The sequence below is a fragment of the Lepus europaeus genome, chromosome 5, assembly GCF_033115175.1.
Source record: "Lepus europaeus isolate LE1 chromosome 5, mLepTim1.pri, whole genome shotgun sequence".
NCBI classification, from domain to species: domain Eukaryota; kingdom Metazoa; phylum Chordata; class Mammalia; order Lagomorpha; family Leporidae; genus Lepus; species Lepus europaeus.
Window position 1 is genome coordinate 111,363,551 of NC_084831.1, and position 24,884 is coordinate 111,388,434.

General features: G+C 46.0%; 1 protein-coding gene across 2 annotated transcripts in view; it reads left to right on the forward strand.

Moving 5' to 3' along the window:
* The window catches only part of MAN1A2 (mannosidase alpha class 1A member 2), a 207,292-nt gene extending 190,666 nt beyond the window's left edge, over positions 1-16,626 (forward strand). The window contains exon 13 of one of the 2 annotated variants that reach the window (XM_062192053.1): positions 16,584-16,626. In XM_062192053.1, coding sequence (XP_062048037.1) covers positions 16,584-16,611 — 28 coding nt within the window. In that variant the 3' untranslated portion in view covers positions 16,612-16,626. Of the gene's footprint in view, positions 1-8,211; positions 8,252-16,583 lie in introns of those variants that run through there. The other variant, XM_062192054.1, reaches the window with a different exon arrangement.
* Positions 16,627-24,884: the final 8,258 nt, after the last annotated feature.

Below are 24,884 nucleotides of genomic sequence, written 5' to 3' on the forward strand. Positions count from 1 at the left end.
TGTTGCAGTAACTCTGGATTCTGATTTGCTCAACTCTACCCAGAGATGGTCATTGTTCCTGCTGCTGGCTTTTTATTTGTTATTTGCCAGGAATAATCCTATGGGCAATGTCTTCGCCCAGGGTGTGCAGCCACTGACATCTCTACCAAATTTTGTAATTTTAAAACCTTCCTAGGAGTCTGCTTGTGTTAGTAGAGCTTAATGTCAGCCAATGACTTGTCAGAGGTTGTACTCAAACACCTTTAGCCAGTAAGGACTGCAAGGCTTTGCCAGTGGGCGAATGTGTAGGTTAGGGAACACTTTTAAAGTTTAGTTACAGGGTCCGGCACTGTTGCACAGTAGGTTAAGCCTCTGCCTGTGGCACCCGCATCCCACATGGGTTCATGTTCCAGACGATCCTCTTCCAATCCACCTCCCTGCTATCGCCTGAGAAAGCAGTGGAAGATGGCCCAAGTGTTTGGGCCCCTGCACCCACATGGGAGACTCAAAATAAGTTTCTGGCTCCTGGCTTCAGATTGGTCCAGCCCCGGCCATTGCGGCCATTTTGGGAGTGACCCAGCAGATGGAAGGCCTTTCTCTCTGCCTCTCCATCTCTTTCTCTGTCACTCTGCCTGTTGGATAAGTACATCAAATTTAAAAAAAATGTTTAATTACAAGCCTTCCCTGGCTTTTACTTTATGCCAGGCCCTCTCCTGTGTTTTCTACCTGAATCCAAGGCCTTACAGTCAAGATTGTATGGAGGTCACTGAGGTTTTCTCTGGTCTCTCCCAAATGTGTATTTAACCTGGCTTTTGGGTACAGCCTTCCAAGCCACCAAGGGGGTTGTGGCCAGGTGCACTGTAGCTAACTCATTCCACACACCTCCCTGTTACATTTCTGATTTGTCTGCCCCAACAGAACCAAAACCTCAGACTAGCTTCACTGACCTTTCCCATCCATTTGTTACTGGGATTGCTTTCTAATAATGCCCAGTGATATGGGATTTTTCTATATCCCGCTACAAGTCATAAGTAATCCCATCACAGTTTGTCCTGCCTTGAAAGAATAGCCATGTTTATGGAGCTCGAAAGCTATGGGAGCAGCCCTAGGCAAAAATGCCACAGACACACTGTTCTACAGGTTCTATGGTTTTTCTTGATAAATACATCTTAATTTGCTGCATGCATTTGGGAAATTCCTAGTCCTAGAGTGTTTTCTTTTTTAAAAGAATTGTTCATTTTATTCCTTTTGGGGAAAGGGATTTGCTCTTCACTCTGCCATTTGCCATTCCAGGAGTAGACAGAGTGGTTTGGTGTGTATGTAGATACCATTATTGGTATGCTTTGTAAATTCCTCTGTGGATTTTAGCCTTCTTAAAGCTTGACTACTGGGACCTAAATTGTGGCATAGCAGGTAAAGCCACCACCTTGATGCCAGCACCCCATATGGGGGCTGGTTCAAGTGCTAGCCATTCCACTTCTGATCCAGCTCCCTGCTAATGGCCTGGAAAAAGCAGCAGAAGATGACCCAAGTACTTGGGCCCCTGCTACCCATACATGGGAAACCTGGATGAAGCTCCTGGATCGTGGCTCCAGCTTGGCCCAGTCCTGGCCATTGCAGCCATCTGGGGAGTGAGCTAGTGAATGGAAGATCTCTCTGTCTCTTTCCCTGTCTTTCTCTCTATGTAACTCTGCCTTTCAAAGAAATAAATAAATTCTTTTTTTTTTAAGGTTTACTCTCCCCATATGAAAGGCCTTTATCTACTTTCATCAAAATGCTACTTATCTTTTATGTGCCTACACTACCACAATTTTTGCAGAACCTCCTTTGAATGATTCTTCCACATTTGTACATCCATAGTTTTTGTTTAAAACTCTTGAAGTTCATCACTTGCTGCCCTCTGATCTGTAGATGTGTCTTTACCTGCTCTACTGGATTTTCAGCTACTTGTGGAATCCACAGTATCCCAGTCATCTTTTTATTCATCAAAACTTTTGCTAAACACCCCAGTTCATATGGTCTACCACTCCTTCCAACAGTCCAGGCTGTCCCAGTCTATTTCTCTTGATTCCAAGTTTTCCATCAATAAAAACCATCAAAGCCATAAACAATAAGATAGAACATAAAAGATATGATGTGCACCTTGTTCTATTTCTGCAAATGTAGGGAACACATTGTGGTTGTTGGTGCACAAAATGTCAGGAGGACTTACTGCGAGGACAGAGATCCTGATTAGTCAAAATTCCAAAATCATAGCCCTTGATCTTACTGTGACTTGTTGACTGTAATGCCTCAGGCAAGATATTCAACTTCTCTAGACCTCAGTGTATTTCCTATAAAACAACAGGACTAGGAAATTTGAATGTGATTCATGAGATAATTAATATGGTTATTGTATTCCACCCACAATACTGAGCTTTCATCTACTGCTTGCCAGAAGGTCTAATAGGCTGCAAGGATATAGAAATTAGAGTCTGCACCCTCCAATATGGACTGGCAAGCTTAATAGTGTGGCAATTACTATAGCATAGGCATGCTGCCTATATACAGGACTACAACAGGATCCTAATCAGGGTTGGCATAGGTTTGTGGTGGGAAGGAGTTAACCAGGAAAGAATTATGAAGTAACTGGCAGTGTAACTGAATTTTAGACGAAAATTGAAATTGAAGATAAGGGGAAAGAGAGCTATTTGATACAGTGAAGGCACCTGAAGAAGAAAGAGATTCTGAGATCCAAATCACAGATAAGAAGTCTGGCCTTGAACTTGAGGAGGTAAATCCATTTCACTGAGTCCTGTAAAACAATCCTCTCATGCAGTCCTCGTCAGGCTCTGAAAGGGCATTCATTGTCCTTGGCCAACGAGGGTCCCGATAGGGACCCACACGAAAATCCCCAGGAATGGTTCTGATAATCTGCTTTTGATCCCCTCAATCCTCCATAGATAGATGGGCAGACACAGGCAGACACAACGAATTTTGTTAAGAGGTTAAGGGATTGGCCTAGGAATTGCTTTCAAAAACAGGCATCAAATTTCAAACAACTTCAAATTAGCATGAGCAATGTTTTCGGTTTATCAGTAAGTGTTTTGAAACTTATGCCACTAGAGGGCAGTAATTTTTTAAAATTAAATTTTAATTTTTAAAAAAATTAATACAGAAATTGTACATTTTTTATGGAATGTCATATGACTTTTCTATACGTGCTTATGCTGCCTAACATCCAAGAAGGTAAAACAGATCTGTCTCCTCAAACGTTAAACATTTCTTTATGGTAAAAAAATTCAAAATCCTTTCTTCTAGTTTTTTCTATTTTAGAAAAATATACAGTATGTTATCATTATCTATATTTATCCTACTGTGCAATAGGATATCATCAGAACTTCTTACTCCTATGTACTATAGCTTAACACCTGCTTTTCGTTTGGGGGTTTTGAGTTTTTTGTTTCATAGGTACAAAGTTTTTTATTTTCTTAAAAATGTATTAATATAAAGAGAATGGGTTTTATGCATTCCACAGGTATAGCTCCAAGAAAGCAATGACACTTCCATCACTCCCATGCTCTCCCATCCCCCTCCATTCCCTCTCTTCATCAGTTTTGCAAAGATATAATTTAAATCCACTCTATATTCACAGGCTGAATTCACCACTAATCATAATATTGAACAAGTAAACTGTAGGAAGAACACAGTTCCACAGGAGAATAAAAAAGGGCTAAAAATGACCATCATATCCCTAGATTACCATTTTATTCCTATACATTTTTGGTATTCTATATTAACTGCCACATATCAGAGAAAACATATTTGTGGGTTTTTTTTTTTTTTGAGACTGGCATATTTCACTAAGCACAATGGTTTCTAGTTGCTTCCATTTTGTTGCAAAAGACAGGATTTCATTCTTTTTTATGGATAAGTAGCATTATGGTTAAGTAATATTTCATATTTCTTTATCCAGACATCAGTTGATGGACATCTGGGTTGATCCCATACCTTAGCTAATTGGAAATTTAGCTACAATAAACATGGAGGTGCAAATAACTCTTTAATATACTGATTTCATTTTGTTTGTGTAAATTCCCAGGAGTGGGATGGCTGCATAATATGGTAGATTTATTTTCAGATCTCTGAGGCATCTCCATACTGTCTTCCAGAGTGTTTATACTAGTTTATATTCCCTCCAACAATGTATTAGGGTACCTTTTCTCCACATCCTTGCCAGCATTTATTGTTTTTCGATTTTTGGATGATAGCCATTCTAACTGGGGTGAGGTGATATCTCATTGTGGTTTTTACTTGTCTTTCTCTGATAGCTAATGATCCTAAGCATTTTTTCAGGTGTCTGTTGCCTATTTGTATTTCAACTTTTGAAAATTACCTGTTCGTGTATTTTGCCCATTTCTTAACTGGATTATTTGTTTTGTTGTTGTGGAATTTCTTGAGCTCTTTATAAATCCTGGATATTAATTCTTTATCAATTGTATAGTTTGCAAATATTTTCTCCCATTCTATTGGTTGTCTCTTCACTTTGTTGAATGTTTCCTTTGCAATGCAGAATCTTCTTAGGTTGATGTAATCACATTTGTCTATTTTTACCTTTGTTGCCTGTGCTTCTGAGGTCTTTTCCAAGAAGTCTTTGGCTATGTCAATGTCTTGAAGAGTTTCTCTGATGTTTTACTCTAGTAATGGCATAAGGTTGTAGATTTAGGTCCTTCATCCATTTTGAGTTGATTTCTGTATAAGGTATGAGATAGGGATCTTATTTCATACTTCTACATGTACAGATCCAATTCTCACAGCACCATTTGTTGAAAAGACTGTACTTTCTCTAGAGATTTATTTCAGCTTATTTGTCAAAGATTAGTTGGTTGTAGATGCATGGATTGATTTCTGGGGTTTGTATTCTATTCCATTGCTCTACATGTCTGTCTATATGCCAGTACTAGGCTGTTTTGATTATAACTACCCTGTAGTATGTCTTGAAGTCTGGTTTTGTGATACTTCCAGTTTTGTTTTTGTTCTTCAAGATTGCTTTAGCTATTCAGGTTCTTTTATGTTTCCATAAGTGTTTTAGCATTTTTTAAAGATTTATTTATTTTATTTGAAAGGCAGAGTTACAGAGAGAGGGAGAGGCAAAGAAAGAGAGGGAGAGTTCTTCCATCTGCTGGTTCTCTCCCCAGTGGCCACAATGGCTGGAGTTGGACCAATCCGAAGCCAGAAGCCAGATCTTCCTCCAGGTTTCTGACATGGGTACAGGGGCCCAAGGATTTGGGCCATCTTCCACTGCTTTCCCAGGCACATTAGCATGGAGCTTGATTAGAAGTAGAGCATAATGCCCTTCTTTGTCTCTTTTTGACTATCTTTGTGTTAAAATCTATTTAGTCTGATATTAGTGTGGCTACCCCTGCTCGTTTTTGCTTTCTGTTAGCATGGAATATCTTTTTCCATTCTTTTACTTTTCATCTGTGTGTATCTTTGTTGGTGAGGTATATTTCTTGTAGGCAGCAAATAGATGAGTCTTGTTTTTTAATCCAGTCAGCAAGTCTGTATCTTTTAATTGGAGAATTTAGGCCATTTATATTCAAGGTTATTATTGATAAGTAATGTCTTGGCCCTACCATTTTTTCATAAATATTCCTATTGTTTGCTTTGGATTTCCTTCGTACTTTTACTAGGAGATTTTCTTCCTTCACATTCTTTTATAATTATGACTATCATTCTGGTGTGTAGAACATCCTTAAGAATCATTTATAAGGCTGGATGAGTGGTGACAAATTGTTTCAATTATTTTTTGTTTTGGAAGGTCTTTATTTCACCTTCATTTATAAACGAAAGCTTTGCTGATACAGTATTCTCAGTTGACTCTTTTACAACTTGGACTATGTCTCCCCATTCTCTCATAACCTGTAGGGTTTCTGATTAGAAATTAGCTTCTTAGTCTAATTGGCTATACTCTGAAGGTTATCTGGCATTTCTCTCTAGGTGTTTTAGTATCTTTTATGTTTTACTGTTGAAAATTTGTCTATAATGTGTCATGGTGAAAATCTTTTCTGATAATGTCTATTAGAAGTTCTATGTGCTTCCTGTACTTGGATGTTCCTTTCTTTCTACAAATTAGGGGAGTTTTATGCTATTATTTCATTGAATAGGCCTTTTAATCCATTCTCTCTATATACACCTTCAGGAACTCCTAAACACATATGTTTGATCATTTTATAGTACCCCACAAATCTCAAGTACTGTTTTCAGTTTTTCTAATTTTTCTTCTCTTTTTAGTTTGTCTGACTGAGATATTTCCAAGGATTTGTGTTCTAGCTCATATATTCTTTCCTCTGTCTCAACAAGTCTGTTGTTGAAGCTTTCCACTGTATTTTCTATTTGACAAATTGACTTCTTCATTTCTAATATTTCAGTTTTTCTTTGATATCTCTGTTTCTTGACAAAATTTTTCACCCATATCATGTATGAATTTCTTTAGCTCATGAATTTATTTCCAAGTAATCTTATGATCATTCTTTGAATTCATTTTCAGGCATTTCATCGATCTCTTCCTCTTCACATTATCATATTGAAGTATTGTGTTCCTTTTGGTAGTCACATTGTCTTCCTTGTTCTTGTTTCTTGTATTTCTGTATTTATTTTTAGGCATTTGTGGAGGCACTTGTTGGTCTTCTCCTCTGATAGCTTTTATCTTTGAACTATGCCTCTGACTTAGTGGAGTCTCTTCTCCTTTAGTGGATATCCAAAGGTGTGTGCTGGGTGAGGCTATGGAGCTCAGGTGTGGGGTAAGAGTTCAGGGTGACACCCAAGTTGAACATGGTAGATCTCCTCTATTGTCATCAGCAGGGAGGGTTTGATCATGTCTGCTAGTGTGATCACAACCTTACCTCTTCCCTTCCAAGATGATCAATGTCCAGGGTTAGCCCACAGTGGCTATACCTCCTACCCACACAGGCACATGAACTGCACCAAGGATCCATGTGGTCCCAGTGTGGGCAAGGAACCCTCTGTAATGACTCACCCCAGGCCATCAGGGAGTTTTGAGCCTCTGAAACCAGGCACAATGATTGTCCAGAGACCCAGCTACATCCCACACCCTGTCATGCAGTCACTGAATTCCCACAGTCATAGTGCACAAGGCTATCCCCTCTCAGCACTGGGAGCCTGCCTGCTCCATAGGGAGAGCAGACATTCCCAGAGCCAGCTGCCTGTGGGTGCTCTGACTTGGCAACTTGAGCTCAGGAGCCTCTGATGGGTTGAGAGGTTGGAAGCACATCATAATCCTAGCCCCCATCACCCCTCCCAGACAGACTCAAAGTCAGTGGGGAACATGGATTTATCCCCGATAGAATCCCCTAGTCATGCATGGGCAAGAGCTGCCACAGCCTCTATTGGTGTTAAGATGGCATTTTCTCCCTGGGTCACTGGGCTCCTTTGTCGGGGGTTGGGGAGAAAGAAATGGGCTTGTCTTCCATGGGGTTAAGTGGGTACCCTGCCCCCCGGCCCCAGTTAGAGCTCCAGGCCAGACTCAGAGTCAATGTGTTCTGCAAGGTTCTCCCTCATGTAATATCACCAGTGACACACCTGCTCTCACCTTGCTCCCAGAAGCTGGTGTCTCCTCCAGCCGCCAGCTATGGGAGTCACAGGTGGTGTCCCTGCCTTCTGCATGTTTGAACTGTCCACTCCAAGCTTCTCTCCAACTCTCCCCCGGAAATGCACGTCCTGTGAATTTCTTCTGTCTTTCCCTGGTCAAAATCAGCACGTCTTTTCCCTATACTGCCATCTTAGAATCCCTGGGGAGTTTGGAGTTTTTCATCTTGGGCTAGTTGAAGCCTGGGAGGCTAGAGGTGAAGTGAAACCAATGTTTACATTTTCCCATGTGCTATGGGCCTGTCTAATGGGAGATGCCCCAGCTTGGTTTCTTGGGCAAGCACACTGAACTGAGATCTTGCCAGGGTCTGTAGCAGCCTCAGCTCAGGGTCCTGCCTGCCCTGGCCATGCTCTGCCAGGTGCAATGTGTTCTAACAAGAAAACAAAACCTGCCTAACAAAGAATTTTCCAGTTCCTTCAAATCATCACTGCCCTTGAACTGATAGGTAAAAACTTATTAGACGATGAAAAATATATCAGATATAGAAAAATTCTAATTTGATAGGAATTGGTGTTGTGGTGTGGCAGATGAAGCTGCAGCATCCCATGTGAGTGCCAGTTCATGTCCCAGCGGCTCCATTTCAGATCCAGCTCCCTACTAATGGCCTAGGAAGGCATCAGAAGATGGCCCGAGTGTTTGGGTCTCCGACACCCACATGAGAGACCTGGAAGAAGCTCCTGGCTTCTGACTTTAGCCTGGCTCCACCCTGTCCATTGCTGCCACTTAGGGAGAGAACCAGTGGATGGAAGATCTGTCTCTCTCCCTCCCACCCCCAACTCTGGCTTTCAAATAAGCAAATCTTTTTTAAAACAGAAAAATTCTAATTTGAACACTACAAATGATTTTAGCATGCGTAGAACAATACATGTTATGGAATGGTATTTTTAATGACCTAAACGATAATTGTTCACAACTATTTTTATTTACACAACCCTGCTTAAGTCCTTTGGCAATACTTTTTTTTTTTTTCCTTTAAACATTTGTCGTACATCTCTGTGCCAAGAACTGTGCATGGCCCTGAGATCCAGAGCCAATTCAGAGCCAGCTGAACTTCTGGGCTAGAGAAGAACAGATAAGTGAGCCAGTGTGTGCCAAATGTGCCTACAGCGAGGAAGGCTGGGGCCAGGGAGCTGTGACAGCAGCATAATTAATAACAATGAGCTGTGATTGTTAAGTGTTGCCCTTCCTTGAGGAAGTGAGTTCCCCTAAGCAAGGGTAAGGTTTGGGGGATGGGATTGAACCCTTTGGAGCAGCAGGGGCTCCCCGATGGAGAAAAGCTGCCATTCCAGGAAAAGGAAACCCACTCACTGCACTGAAGCAAGGCGAACAGTCTATAGCCCGCAGTCACTCCAGGGCTGCAGAATCGTTAGCACAGTGCAAAAAGGCTGGAGCAGAGTGAGCCTCGGCAGAGTTGGGAAAGAGGAGACCAAAGAGGTAATGGGGCCTGGTCCCCTAAAAACACGTGGTCCCTTGGGAAGACTCTAACTTTTACTCGGAGTGAGATAGGAGCCCTGGAAGACCTCAGGATCTTGTGATGGGCCACTGTGTGAAAGGGTGGCTAAGTAACGCATACAAGACCTGATGGTGACTGACCGTGGCGAGGGATGGTGGGATTCCATCTCTGATCTGAGGGCGGGGCTGACATGACTGCAAATGGGCACGAAAGAGAGAGAAGCCCAGGTTTCACGCCAAACGTTTTGACTGGAGCCACCGGAAGAATGGAGTTACCATTTGCTGAACTGGAGAAGAGTATTTGAATTCCTGTGAGACACCTAACGGAGACTGGAGGAAGTAGCTAACTGTGAACCTGGACTTCCGGAGATGTGTGGGCTGGAGCTAGCAACGTGCTCAGTCATGGGTGGACAGTGGTACATTTGTTGGGCTCACTTGAGGGCAGGGGTGGGGAACCTTCTTCTGCCAAGGGTCATTTGGGTATTTGTAACATCATTCGTGGGCCATGCAAAACCATCAGCTTAAAAACCAGCCTGCTATAGGTGTATTTGAGCACCGCCTGTGGTTGCCTTGGTTTCACGGGCTGGGTGTTCCCCACCCTTGTCTTAGGGGGTTAGGCTGCTTACCCAAGTAGGGAAGAGAGATCATTGGAGGGCTGAGCCCCGAGGCCCTGCGAGGTCTAGCGGTCTGCAGGGTGAGAAGGAAGCTGCGAAAGAGAGCAAGGAGTGAGGGAGTGAGCCAGGGCCATGGACAGAGCAGGTCAAATGCATCCTGGGACTTGGATTGGGCTGAGTGACACGGAGGTGGCCTTGACCCAGACTGTTCAACAGTGGCATGGCGGGGACAGCAGCAGCTCAGAGGTGGCTCAAGGGAGCCAGGAGAGGAGGGGTGGAGACGCCGAGGGTAAGCAGCTCTTTAAGTACAGTGAGGAGCCCCGAAACAGCGGCCAGCCCGACCAGATGCAAGAGGGGTGGGATCAGGAAACACTTGCCCTTCAGGGAGAGGAGTTGCCACCTGCTTTCGTTCTGAGTGATGTCGTGGTGGGCAGTGGACGGGGCCTCGGCTATGGGAAGAGGTCCAGGCAAGAGCAGTGGGGGCCGCCGTGCGGAGTTGGCTTTCGATTCTTTCCATTGCTTCTGTCTTCTCAAAGAAACCGGAAGATTGAACAGGGGAGCAGGTGTCAAGAGTTGAGGAGAAAGAAGCCAAGGAGAAGGATGAGGGATGGTTTCATAGGACAGTGGGAGACTAGGGAAACTGCCTCAACCTTACCCCTGGCCAGCTGGACTTCCTACCAACCCTGCTTTAGAAAGGAAAGAAAACACTTTATAAAAAGCATTGAGGAACTCCCAGCGCGTGAGGGATCATCAGACCAGAACCAAGCAGGAGGGAAGACAAAGCAGGAAGCCCAGCATTCCAGGCTGCCTCTGATCCGAGCACATTTGCTAATAAGGAAGAAACATACAGGACACCAAGCTCCCGTGCTGCACACAGCGGGGCCTCCCCCTGGAGCCCGGGCAGATGGGCTCAGCTGCAGTTCTGCTTCCCAGCAGGTGTATAGGATGCTGCACGCAGAGCAGTCAGGTGAGGCCTCTACCTTCCAGGACAGTGGCTTGAGGGGCTTGGGCAGTTGAAGGTCCCAGGGTAGATGCACGGGTGATGAAGAGACTGGGACATTTGACTTGGAAAGCATAGGTGATGTGAAAAAAGGAGAGGGCCCCGGATGAAGGAGGAGGAGGAGAGGATGGGCTCGGGAGCTGTAGGTGGGAGGACAGGGGGGGGGTCTTGCCGGGACACTGCATGATGGCGCTCGGTGGCAGCTGTAGAGCATGGCAGCGGTGCCAGCCACCCCTCCATCCCTGGGCTCTGGCATGTGACACTACGCACCAGAGAGCCTCCATCCTCACAGGCACACCTGCCCCCTCTGGGCTCTGGCCTGCTCTCACTTCGACGTCATCACCCACCATTGCCTGCTATGCAATTCCCACTGCTGGTGTTGTGGCTCCGGTGGTTGATGGGGAAGGCCACAGGTGCCGGGGGGACATGCAGCCGGCGGGCGTGCGGTGGAGGGATTACATGTAAGGATGTGCGAGTGGCAGGGTGGGGTGCGTTTCACTGAGCGTGACCAGCGAGAGGGTTGTTATGTATGATGGGGGTGGGTGTCCCTGCGGGAATCCCTACAGGCCAGCAGGAGCCGCTGTGCTCAGCCAGAAAAAGAGCAGGGTTGAAGGTAGCCGGCCGACCGCCCCTGCACATAGGGCTCAGAGCAGCGCCGCCTCCTTTTCCTGGTCGAGGTGGGCAGCTGCCCAGAGGAGGCTGCCTCAAGTGGCTGTTGGCTGTGTCTGCTGGTGCTCCTCCTGCGACGGACAGGAACCAACTCCGAGCAAAAGGGCTTTGTGCGAAGGCTACATGGGGCTCTCAGACAGAAAGCAGAAAGTGTGCGCTTGCAGAGGGAGTAGACACCCGGGGTTCAGGCCACAGTGGGGTCTTTGAACACTGAGCCCTGGGCCATCAGGGACAACGTCCTCCAGACCATGAGATTGTAAGGCAAAGGCCCTTCCTGATCCCGGGAAGGCCATGGGCAGGAAGCCACGGCTGGGACCCCCGCAGACCTGCTCTGAGGGTCCCCTGGCTTTACCACCTCCAGGGAGGTTTCAGGTTTGAGTTGCAGGTGAGTGAGGGCAGGGCCCCCTTGCTCCCCTGCTCGCTGTCCAGGAGAGGGAGCTTTTTAGCCACCGAGATCACAGATCTGACCATTGGAGAACTGTGAAACAGCTGGCAAATGTCAACAACCCAGACAAATGTTCCCTACAGAGGGTTCTCGTCCCAGGTCCCAGGGGTGTTGCCTGTTCACCGCATGACCTTGAGACCCCGGTACATCTTTCTCTCCAAGCCTTGCTTTTCTCATTTGAAGAATGAGACAGTAGCACTCCTCTTCCAGGGTGGTGGTGGTGGAGATCAAACGCCAGGTCCCACAGGGTGTCAAGTGGCCTGACCAGCGGACAGCGGACGCTCGGACTGTCCTTTCTCCCCTAACGGCCATCCTGGGGCACCCCTGTTTGATGCAGCCTTGCCTGACACCTCCGAGGTGTGGGGGCAGTTGCCGTACTTCTGCAGGGATTATAGATCTCCCCCTCCCCTGCCCCAGTGCCTGGTCCTGCTGATCAGCAGTAACAGTAATACCCTGGTCCATTTTCCAAGCCCTTCTTTCATGCCAGACACTCTGCCAATCGCATCCCGACGAGCCGCGAGGTGGGGACTGGCCTCGCTCCCAGTTGCAGACGGGGAAACTGAGCCGCAGAGAGGCTCACTAGCTTCCACGTGGCCATCTGGAAAGAAGAGCACTCACGGCTCCCCAGAGGCAATACCGTCTCTACCCGGCCCCAGCGACTGCAACCACGCTTCTGTGACAGCCAGTCCCTGTTGGAAAACATTCCAGGGCCCCAGGGGCTGGGTGCGTCCCACCAGAGCTCGAGGCTGCTCACGAGGATCTGCACCTGACCAGGCCCTTGGAGGTCTGGCGAGCTTCATCTGGGGCCCCGAGCTCACAGGAGGTGCCGTCCAGGAAGGCGAGGCCCAAGCCCCTGTCCTTCTGGGTGGGAGCAGGGGCTGGGCTGTGGCTCAGGAGCCTGCAGGAGCGGCTGGCGGCCGCGCACGAGAACGGGACAGGAGGCTGCTGGGAGCCTCCCAGCGCACAGGGAGCATATTCTCTTGAAAAGGGCACCCGCGTGACGCAATTGCCGGCAGATCCCTGCGGGCACTCGGGGCCTCGCTCGCTTCAGCCCAAACTGGGAAATGGCAGGGCGGGGGGGCGGGGGGGGGGGTGTGCAGGGCAGAAGGAAGCAGCACACACCTGGCCCGGCCGGGAGGGCTTGGTGCCTTTCGTCCTACCCCTCTGATGGAACGTTTCTAAGAAGAACGACATGAAACATTCTGAACGTTTGGTATTTTTCCACTTGGCAAACATCGGTGATTTATAGGCACATGGTGCTCCTCTTGCTCTGCTCCTGTCCTTCTTCCTCCACCCACGGGCCCTGCCAGTCCCTGCGCAGCCGCAGCTCCCAGGACATCGCCCCCCGCCGGCAGCACGAAGGGAGGGCGCCTGCAGGGCTGCAGCCCTCCCATTCACTCTGAGCCCGCAGTAGCCGGATGCTCAGGGGCCGGCAAGGTGTCATGGAAAGGAGGAACAGGAACACGGTTCTCCTTGGCTTCTCCAAGAGCCCTGGATGCCAGAGTGCGATTTCCTGGCAACATCACAGAGCACAGGATGCAAAGGGCACAGTCACCGGGACATGTTAGCCAGGGCGAAGCTTTCCAGAGCTGTCACTTTTTTGGACTTAACAGCCACCAGCGTCCTCCTACTGGAAGTGATGATTTTTTTTCCCAAAGATTTATTTATTTATTTGAAAAATAAGAGTTACAGAGAGAAAGAGCGAGAGAGAGAGAGAGCGCGCTTCTATCTGTTGGTTCACTCCCCAAATGGCCACAGCTGTCAGGGGTGGGCCAGGCAGAAGCCAGGAGCCTAGAACTCGAGTCAGGTCTCCCACGTAGGTGGCAGAGAGCAAGCACTTGGGCCATCTTCCGCTGTGGAGCAGCTGGGACTCGAACCAGTGCACATATGGGATGCCAGTGTTGTAAGTGGTGGCCTCATGCTGGCCCCCCTAGGATTTCTGACTCACTTAACTTGCAGTCTAGAGACCATTTTTGGGAGCAATTGGCAAATTAGGAAACTGAAAGAGGGAGGAGGAATTTTTTTTTTTAAATGATTCATGCGGCACTTGTTCATTTACAAAGCATATTCTATAATGGTTATTGCTGAGTCCCCGGAGGACATACAGAAATTAGTTCTATTTAGCACCCTACCAGCAGGGAGCTAGCTGCACATTGCCATTGCTACTTTGCTCTCAGGCTGCTTTGAATCAGGAAAATTGCCCTGGAAAGACTTTGTCCCATCAAACTGGTCCTTTGGCCAGTTTTTAAATCTGGTTTGTGTTGTGAAAGTGACCCAGCTGACAACTAAGCTGAAGACATTTTTGATTGGAGTGAGTGCAGCCAATATGGGTTAAATTCAATTTGACAAGCACTGATTGGGCATCTGCTCTATGGTAGACACCGGGGTGGGCACAGGGGTGCAGAGGGGCACTGATACACTGCGATCTCTGTGGAAGACCACAGCCTGACCACACACAGGCTACGAGGTACAATCGGAGCCACAATAAGGCACAACATGCTGTGGGCAGTGGGAGCTGGAACCCAGGAAAGCTCCAGCAAGATGGCGTGAGTCAAGCCAATCCTCCCCAGCTCTGAGGTCCCCCTCCCCCCGTGAAAACATCCTCTATTTCCTCTGTTCCTTACCTAGGCTGTTCATTCATTCATGTAGTCCTTCATTCATACATTCACCTGTTATTTATCAAGTCCTATAATGTCCCAGACACGTTCTGACACGAGAGATCTGGTGGTGAGTGTGACACAGTCCCAACAGAGTTCCAATTTGCATGCTTTTAGTAGGGTGGGGACGGAGGACAGTTGTTAACAAATAAACAAATATGACGTTAGTGATGATGAGTGCTGTAGATAAAATAAAATAGGGGAGGGGGACAAATAAGGAGTACAGGGCAAGGAGAGCTGTGTGTCCTGTTTTGATTTAGCCTTGAGGAAGGACTCTCCGGAGTGGAGACATTTGATCAAAGACCTGAGGGAAGAGACGCAGTGAGCCATGGAGCTCTGGGCCAAGAACGTTCCAGGCAGACAGAGGGCCAGCACAAAGGCCCTGGGGTAGAAACGTGTGTGCTGAGCACCACACGGCAAGTGCTGGTGATGCAGCAGGGTGGCTAGAGGACAAGGGTGAGAGGCCAGCAGAGGCCAGCCCGGGCGGGCCACGGTAGCAGTCTGGGTTTTCGTCTAAGGACGGTGCCTCCAGAGGCTTTGGACAGGGAGTCACCTGATTTACGAAAAATCATATGATTTCTGATTGTATAATCCAAATGATCTTTTTAGAAGATTATCGGGGCTTTGCAGGGTTAGAATAAACGTTAAGAGATCAAGAACAGAAGCCGAGAGAATGTGTCGAATATTTTCATTTTCAGAAGTGAAAGACAGAATTAACATTTCTGATATAGGGAAAACAGCTGGAGGAGTCAGGTTCGGGAGGGGGGTTTCAGGGACTCCACTCTGGCTATGAGAAGGCGAAAGTGCTCACCCTCACTCGACATTGATCACAGATAACAGGCAGGCAGCCGGGACATTTGCATCTGAACTTCAGGGAGCCTTCCGACATACCCATTGCCTCCCAGAAGGGAGATTAGTTGGGGACTAACAAGAGTTTTTATGAGTCCACACACAGGACGCGAACAGAACCTCCCTTGCCAGAGTGACATCAGCAGAATGATGAGGGCGAGAGCCGAAGTGTCAGGGCGAGGACAGTGCCTATAAATCAGTGTGTCAAGCTGCCCAGCTTTCGGCTCTGTTCATCATCTGTTTCCCATTTCATCCATTTCTATCTTTACCTTCATCGTTTACTTTCTCTGCTTCCCCGGAGGTTTCTGCTCTTTATCTGACTTAGGGTGGAGGCCTCCCCAATTAATTTTAAGCTTTTCTTCCTCTCTGATACAAGCATTTAACGCTCCAAAACTTTTATGAGTGATCTGATCTTAATTGGCTTTGTTTTCAGTTCTGGAACTGGGCAACACTTCATTCCATAAAACAGAGTGAGTGTTCTAGGCTGAGCAGAAGGAGTTGGTTTTACAGGCTGAGAAAGGCTGAAGAAAGCAGAACCCAAGAGCACAAAGCAGATTGGTCCTTTCAAAGTTACTTTGTAAGGTGGGGAACAAGAGACAGAACAACAGGAAAATAACTGATTTGTTGAGGCCGGTTCTGTGGCATACCAGGTAAAGCTGCCCCCTGCAGTGCTGGCATCCCATATGCATGCCAGTTCGAGTCCTGGCTGCTCCACTTCCAATCCAGCTCTCTGCTTTGGCCTGAGAGAGCAGTAAAAGATGGCCCAAGTCCTTGGACCCTTGCCCTGCGTGGGAGATCTGGAAGAAGTTTCTGGCTCCTGGCTTCAGATCAGCCCAGCTCTGGCCATAGCAGCCATTGAGGGAGTGAACCAGCAGGTAGAAGACCTTTCTCTCTTTCTCTCTCTCTGCCTCTGCCTGTCTGTAATTCTACCTGCCAAATAAATAAATAAATCTTTAAAACAAATAACTGATTTGTTAACATCAGGTTATTTCAGGTATTTACCTTATCATCAGGGTGTTGGAAGCTGGCCTGACTGGGAGCTCTGTGAGCTCTCTAACCCTGGCTTCTAACCCTGGGTTAGATGGGCTTAGTTTCAGCTTGGTGATAGAGAACTTTAGTGTAAGTGACTCTGTGTCTACTTTTAAGGTTATAAAATTTAAACATCATTTGTTCCACAAATTTTGATATGTGCTATAATTTACCTCTAAGAATTTTTAATTTTCATTTTGGATTCTTCTTTAACCCTGCCTATTGTCTTATCCCAACCAAGGATGCAAACACAAATACAGGTTTACTGAAGAAAATGAACAAAAATGACAGATTTGAATAAAAAACACATGGAAGTTCAAGGACTGAAAATGCAAACACTGAAATGAAAACCAGTCAACTGATTCAACAAAAGATTAGACACATTGAAAGAGAATGTATCCAGGATGTGGCAGAGAAATAGATGAAAAAAAAATAAAATGAAAAAGTTAAGAGATAGCGAAGATAGTATGGAAAGGATCAATATGTCTGGTTGAAGTTCTGAAAGAATACAGAGAGAATAAACGAGAGGAACTGTGTAATGACATTCCATAAATGATGAAAACTCAAATAAGTCCTCAAATCCAGGAAGCATAACCTACTCTCAAGGAGGATAAATAAAAAGAAATCCATGTCTGGTTACATTGTGGTGAAATGCAAAAAAATACAAGAGTGAAGACCTTGAAAACAGGCAGATCACTTGAAAGGGACAGTTAGGGACAGTTAGAATGACAGCTGACTTCTCAATAGAGCGATAGAAGCCAGAAGGTAGACCAGAAAGTGTAGAGAAAAAGTAGCTGTCAACCTAAAACCGTGTACCCAGCAGAAGTATTGTGCAAGAATAAGGGCGAAATATTCCTAGGGAACAAAATGGAGGGTGTTTACCCCCAAGAGAGCTGTTGTAGAGGATGAGGAAGGAGGAGAGCGATGCTCACAGCACAGTATCATACGCAAGTGAGAAGGAATTATCCCTAAGGGTGCAAATGTGTCCGAGAAACACCTCCTGAGAACTTCCTGGGGGGTGGCCGGCCAGAGGGGCTGATGACAGTGTCCCTCCATCAGGCCAACCTGACTTTGGGTGATGTGCACAAAGGTACTCTTGTTTTTGCCACCTGGAGCAACCTTGCGCAATCCTTTGTTCTTTATCTATATGTTGTGATCCATTCCCAGAATTCCCGCCTTAAAATTAATCAGTAGCCTTCTTTTCAATAGCCTCCTTCCAAAGACAATCCCTCCCTGCCTCTGAGGTGTTTTCTGCCAATCATCTTCTAGTCTCCGACCAGTGAGAAATTCACCTCCCCAACCCAATTTGTAGGCCAAGCCAATGTATGTTCATGTAGATTCCGACTGGAGTTTGACCCCGATTGAACACTTCCCAAGACTCAATGAAAGTCACTTGGCTTGTGCTTTCCAGGCCTGGGTCACTCGTTTTCTGCACTGAGTAAACTTTGTATGAACCTTTTTACAGATCCCGTTTTTTTCCATCAACACACTAAAAATTGGGAAGCAAATAAATGGTAGCTATAGCCACAAACACCGAGCATTTCTTTATTGGGTTAAAAAGTCCAAAGTGAAATATTCTAAACAACACAATGAGTTCAGAGGTGCGGAGGGCGAGAGTTAAATTATAGGAAGATATGGTTCCACTTGAAGACCTTCTGACAAACATATATGGTGAACTTAGAAGGTAACCACGGAAAGAATACCACTAGTATGAAAATATTCCCAGTCTGTAGGGGGGATGGCGGCTGCTCAGGAGTTCTTGTCTTCACACAAGGAAGAATTCAGATGTGAGACAGAGTAGCAGCAAGCATGCTAGCAAAGTTTAATGAAGAGGCATAATGAAGAGAGTGCACCTGCCAGACCAGGTGGGCATCTAGGGAAAGAGCTGAGAGCCCAGTCTGCACACAGACTGGCGTTTTTATGGCTGTTGGGTGTGGGCCCTCTGTTGCTCCTTCCCCTATACCCTTTCTAGAATATTTCTGGCTTTCTGGGTGTGGAATCCCTCCAAGAACTTCATAACGGCCCCCTTGGTGCAGGACAGATGAGAGTCCCCTAATGTGTCCCAAGGGAGAGAGCTGGGACCCACCCAGTCAGGTTATTGAACAACCGCAAGACTTTTGATACATAAATACTAGTTTGCTTCCAAGGCTTGCTTCCTTGTTCCATCACACAGAAATTCCCATTTTTCTTTTGCCCCTGCCTGGAACACGCATAGGTTCACGTCTACCTAGCTACCATAATGGTTTTTTTAAAAAAGATTTGTTTATGTATTTATTTGAAAGGCAGAGTGACAGAGAGAGAGGAAGGGAGAGAGAGAGAGAGAGAGAGAGAGAGAGAGGAGATCTTCCCTCCACTGATTCTCTACCAAATGGCTGCAAGAACAAGGACTGGACCAGGTCGAAGCCAGGAACTAGGAGTCTAGAACTCCGTCTAGGTCTCCCTGAGGTTTGGAGAACAAGACAAAGAGGAGACAGAACACGGGCTCCCAGCCAGAATGGGTTTATTTGGAGATAAATCTGAGAGGGGCTTGCTACTGGCACACGCACAGATTGAACACGTGAGAGAGCAAGGCCCTCTTAAAGGCTAGATTTCTGTAACTTAGGCAGTTGGGGGTCATGACAGGGCAGGTGTTGGGGGTACTGAGCAGGTTGGTGCATATTTTTCCAATTTGGGAGTGTGGAGGCTAATGGTGGAGGTGAGGTCAAGCAATGCAAGGGTCTGGGAAGTCCTGCAAGGGCTTGGATCTGCTCTCAGCCACATAGGCAAGGGAACAACATGGCTGTAAGGCAAGTGTTCTCGCTCCGTCATCTCCCACATGGGTGGCAGGAGCCCGAGTACTTGAGTCATCATGCTGCCTTCCCAGGAGCATTAGCAGGAATCTGGATCAGTAGCAGAGCGGCTGGGACTTGAACCAGAGTTCCAATATGGGATGCCAGGGTGACAAGCAGGGCTTAACCCACTGTGCCACAGCACCGGCCTCCACAATTTTATACAGGGTAAGAATGAAGAAAGAGAATTTTTCAGGTGATGATAGAGCAGTGCTGCACCACTTAGGCGAGGCAACTAACTGATATGGACATGGAAAAGTCAAGTGCTCCCCATGGCCATGCGGGTGCTTTAGAAAGAAGAGTGGGGGCTGTAGCAGAACAAGGTGGAGGCAGAGACAGCAAGGAGGAAGCTTTGCGGTCTCATACGGACCTGGGTAAGGCTGAGACTAGAAAGCGGGGGATGAAGAAGCCACCTCTGTTATCCTGAGACAAAGTCAAAGACTGCTATTCAAGTTAACCCAGGACCCCCCAGGAATGAGTGTGCTGGCCTCAGGTCTGCATCAAGAGCCCAGCATCAAGGCCTTGGGAAGGGGCAGGTTTGACCTTTGTCCCCTTCCCAGGGACATCACCAGAGCTCAAGGTTCAGGGCTTCCATTCCTGCAGTGGAAGGAGCTGGCTGGCTGTTGCAGGGGGAACTGCCTCTGGGATTGCCCTTTGGGGCACTGCTCCCCCTCTAGGAGGAGAGAAGAAGGTCACACGCAGTGAGGTTACTGCAATGAAAACCATCTCTCCCCCTGCCGCAGAGCTTGGTTGGTCTCAAATTTCTGCTCTCCCAAGTTCTTTGCAGCTCACCACGGGAGCAGATGCTGTTATTTGATTCAGCTGGGCATGAATTCCCTTCCACATTTCTTCTCACTGATGAGACAGGGACCCAGAGAGTGGATGTGGCTTGCCCAGATCACTCAGCGGGAAGCAGCGAAGCTGAGAATGGACACCTGGGACATCGGCTGTGGGCAGGTTTTTCTTTGTGCTGTCAAGTGAGAACTTGTTTTGGTGGTCGGAGGGGATCTGCTGAATAGGAGCCGGCCAAGCCCAGTCTCCTTTCCACTGCCACCCACTCGTGTCTCTTCATGTAAAGTGGTTGTTTGTATTTCTCCAACAAACAAAAATTTTCTGAGACAAATATAAAACCCTGCATTTACATCGTAACAGATTTCTCACATCCAAGCTGAGGAGATAGGTCCAGAGAAGACCCACAGCCAAATAATAGTAGTTCCTGAAAGAGAAAATAGAGGCAGAAAAGAAATTCAAAAATTAAAAAAAAAATCCCCAGAACCAAAAGAACATGAATTCGCACCCAGGAAGGGCTCTGCGTGCCCATGACGAAAGATGCAAATAGATCACACACCTGAAACTGTGACATTCTGCACACCGTGAACCAGAAAAAGATCTGTGATGCTTCTAGAGGGAGGGGATGAACGATAATGAAAGAAAAAAGGACCAGGGGTCGGGATGTGAATCATTGCTTTCAGTACTCTGTGGGAGAACGGTTTCCATTGGAGAATTTTGTACTCAGAGAAATTACCAAGCGTGACGCTAACATAAAGATCTTTTCAGATAAGCAAGGTCTTCAAAATTGAGCACCCGATGAATCATGGTCAAATTGGCAGGGATGGGGGCACAAGTGACTGGTGCAGCGGTTGATATGGTACCTTGCACCCACACACCCTATCCGAGTGCCTGAATTCAAGTCCCGGCTCTCCTCCCAACTCCAGGTTCCTGCTAACGCACACCCTGGCAAGTGGTGGTGGCGGCTCATGTAACTGGGTCTCTACTGCCTACCTGGGAGATCCAGATTGAGTTCCTTGCTCCCAGACATTTGGAAAAATGAGCCAGTGGTTGGGAAGTCTTCTTTCTGTCTCTCTGCCTCTCAAATAGAATTTTTTTTTCTTTTTTTAAAATATTAATCAGGGGCCAGCCCTGTGGTATAGTGGGCTAAGCCTCTGCCTGTGGCACTGGCATCCCATATGGATGCCGGCTTGAGTCCCAACTGCTCTACTTCTAATCCAAATCTCTGTTATGGCGTGGGAAAGCAGTGGAAGATGGCCCAAGTCCTTGGGTCCTGCATCCACATGGGAGACCTGGAAGAAGCTCCCGGTTCCTGGCTTCAGATCAGCGCAGCTGTAGCCGTTGAGGCCATTTGGGGAGTGAACCAGCAGATGGAAGGCCTCTCTCTCTATGTCTCTTGCTCTCTCTATCTGTAACTCCACCTCTCAAATAAATAAATAAATCTTAAAAAAAATTTTAATCAGTATTTGAAGCCAAAAGTCATCATTGAGTGAATGAAATTCTGAGATGCCTGTCTAAACCTGAAGTTTTATGTTTAGAGTTTACTATTCATGTAACTTTATTATGAACATTTTTAGAGATCAGTTCTTAAAATCTGGCACTATAATGTAAGAACAATAGTTTGTCAACACTTCAAAGAGCTAGATTACTCCTGTGGTCGTCATATTTGTCCCAGAAACAGAACCTCACTTGCACGTGAGGTTGGTGAGGACACAATCTTTATTTTTTAGCATTCCTTTATGAGTACAGGGTACAGGGTACAAGTGGGGAAGTTTCCTTGCTCTCTTGTGACTAATGTAATGCTTTTTTTCCTCAATTCCTAGTTGAAGATTTGAGTGGTGGTGAAGATGTTATTTAAATGAAGCAGACCCTCAAATTGAAGCTTTTACCACCTCAATATTTCAGGCAGAAACTTTAGAATTTTATTCTTTAGTAAATTTTACATTTCCTTAAACTTTTGGATAAACAGAGGTGTAAGTAAATTTTATAATTTGAGTTCAGAATATAAACTTGACCACTGCCATCTGTATTTAAGATGTTATTGTAGCCGGCGCTGTGGCTCAACAGGCTAATCCTCCGCCTAGCGGCGCCGGCACACCAGGTTCTAGTCCCGGTCAGGGCACCGGATTCTGTCCCGGTTGCTCCTCCTCCAGTCCAGCTCTCTGCTATGGCCCGGGAGTGCAGTGGAGGATGGCCCAAGTGCCTGGGCCCTGCACCCCATGGGAGACCAGGAGAAGCACCTGGCTCCTGGCTTCGGATCAGCGCGGTGCGCTGGCCGCGGCGGCCATTGGAGGGTGAACCAACGGCAAAGGAAGACCTTTCTCTCTGTCTCTCCCTCTCACTGTCCACTCTGCCTGTCAAAAAAAAAAAAAAAAAAAGGTGTGATTTTAAAAAAAGTCCTCTTAGGGCCATCATTTTGGTTACTTCTCCAGTAGTTTCTACCAAGTGAATTAATCTCTCTGTAATCAAGTTTTAGGTGTTAGAGAATCCCACTAACTTGTTATTATTCCCTGAAGCATACAATCATATTAAGGCTTTTCCAAAAATCAGCCTCTTAAAAACTTCATGATGAGTGCTGTTCCATACTGTTGGACCATCTCATAAAAATTTTTGGCAAAACAATTCCACAGTCATGTAGTTTCACTTTGATTGAAGAAGCATGACAAAAATGGCCCAATATCTTCTGGCTTTTGCCTGGGATTCTGTTAAAATCTCTTATTATAATGACTTTTTTGTTTATTTTTATTTATTTGAAAAGTAGAATTAGAGAGAGAGAGACAAAGAGAAAGAGACAGAATCTTCCATCCACTAATTCACTCCCCAAATGACCACTATGGCTAGAGCAGGGCCAGGCCTAAGCCAGGAGCCAGGAGCTTCTTCTGGGTCTCCCACATGGGTGCAGGGGCCCAAGGACTTGGGTCATCTTCTACTGATTTCTCAGGCCATAGCAGAAAGCTGGATCAGAAGCGGAGCTGCCGGGCCTCAACCAGTACTACACCACAATCCTGGCCCCTTTAAGGACATTTTTAACACAGAGATTAAGGATGGGAACAACAAGTTTCTAAGTCACTCATTACCTTGTTCCATCCTCAATGTAAAGGTCAACTTTCCACTCTGTAAATACATCTGTCAGCTCCACCATTCTAGGAGAGGTCTTGCCCTGCTCCTCCACCTTGTTACTTTGCAGGCATCCACCACTAATTCACTGTCGTATCAGTCTTTATTCTACCTATTGGTGCACATCCAAGTGGCTGAGGTACAGGGTTCAGAAATAGTGCACTGAATAGCATTATTAAGCTTTATACTTGAGCAATGATGGGATTCCTTATTGCAGATCAATCCCCCCCCACCAAGAAAAATTATACAACCTAGACAAAATACAAAAATGCATCTCTAAACATTTTAGACAGCTCGATACAGAGTTGGTTAGACTTAGTTGATCAAGACTTGATTAGCCAGAATATTAGAGGGAAGGAAAACATATTGAGATGAACCTAGAATTCTTCAGGGCTTTTCCCTTGTGCCACTTGTCAATTAGAAGCAGCACCAGGCTGAGGAGCTAGAAAACTGGGCAGAGCTTTCAGCAGTCCAACAAGGCTAAGGAAATAAATTCAAGTTCAATGGTGCCATGATTTGCACATGATTTGACTCCCCAACTCAGGCAGGCATTAAATCCCCAAAGTCAAAATTGGTAGTATTGGGAGGATGGACACATATCCAATCATGGTGCCAAAGGTGGGTCCTTATGTCACTGAGGATGTGCCTGGAAAGGTAGTTCTCACAAGAAGGTTGATTACATAAGCCTAGTATGTACACTCGATCTCTGCTTCTTGCTTTTCCATGCGACCCTTCCTCTGTGTGCCGTCCACCACCCTCATCAGATGCCAGACAAAGTGGGCTGCCTGATCTTGGATGGAGAACCTCCAAAACATGAGCTGCAATAAATCTTCCTTCTTAAGTAGCTCCTTCCAGGTATATGTTATAGTGACCTAAAGATGACTAATGCAAGGTTCACTAATGAGCAAACCTCATAAACACCCAAGACTTCCTATTAGGATGCCTACAAGCTATAGTCTAGAGGTCTGGGCAAACTAGCAATAGTGTTCACAAAAGACTAAAACCTAATCTTGGACCCAGGCAAGCTCAGACTAGACTAATGTGATCTCCTCCTCTACCTCTCTGCCAGAAATTAAAAGTAATTCCTCTCTGGAGGAATATATCATCAACCAGAGCTTCTAATGTAATCTAACTATGCAATTTTTCACATACAGTAGCCAGCATTTATTACCAAGAAAGATAAAAATAGGAAAAAATAAAGTCAAGAGAAAAGAAACTTACAAAGTCTCTCACATGACCTGAAGATTAGTTATCTGAATACTTAAGATAAGTGTGCCTGTCATTTTTAAGAAAAGGTAACAAGACGAAGAAATTCACCAGAGAATTGGAATCTGTAAGATAACTCAAATGGAAATCATATAATTAAAGAAAAAAGTTAATTGAAATGAAGGACCACACAGGTAAATTATTTTGACTACAGATTATTTAGTCAGAAAAGAGAACTCGTCGCCAGAAAGGCAGACTAACAGACAAGATCCATACTGAAATGCAGAGAGGAAACAAAGATGACAAACTACAGAAAAGCGCTTGAGCCATACATGACACAGTGATGAGGCCTGATGTGAATGCAATTAGGATCTCAGAGAGAACGGGTGGGGCAGAGGCAATATTTCAAGAGCTACTAGCCAAGAATTTTTGAAAACTGAAAATAATTCCAACAACAGATTCAACTGTTCTATGAAATCCAACTATCATAAATTCTAAGATCATACTTTGGGCATATCAAACTGAAAATACTGAAAATTAAAAACAAAGAGGAAATCCTAGAAGCAGTCAGAAGTAAAAAAGATATCTTCAAGGACTGGCAC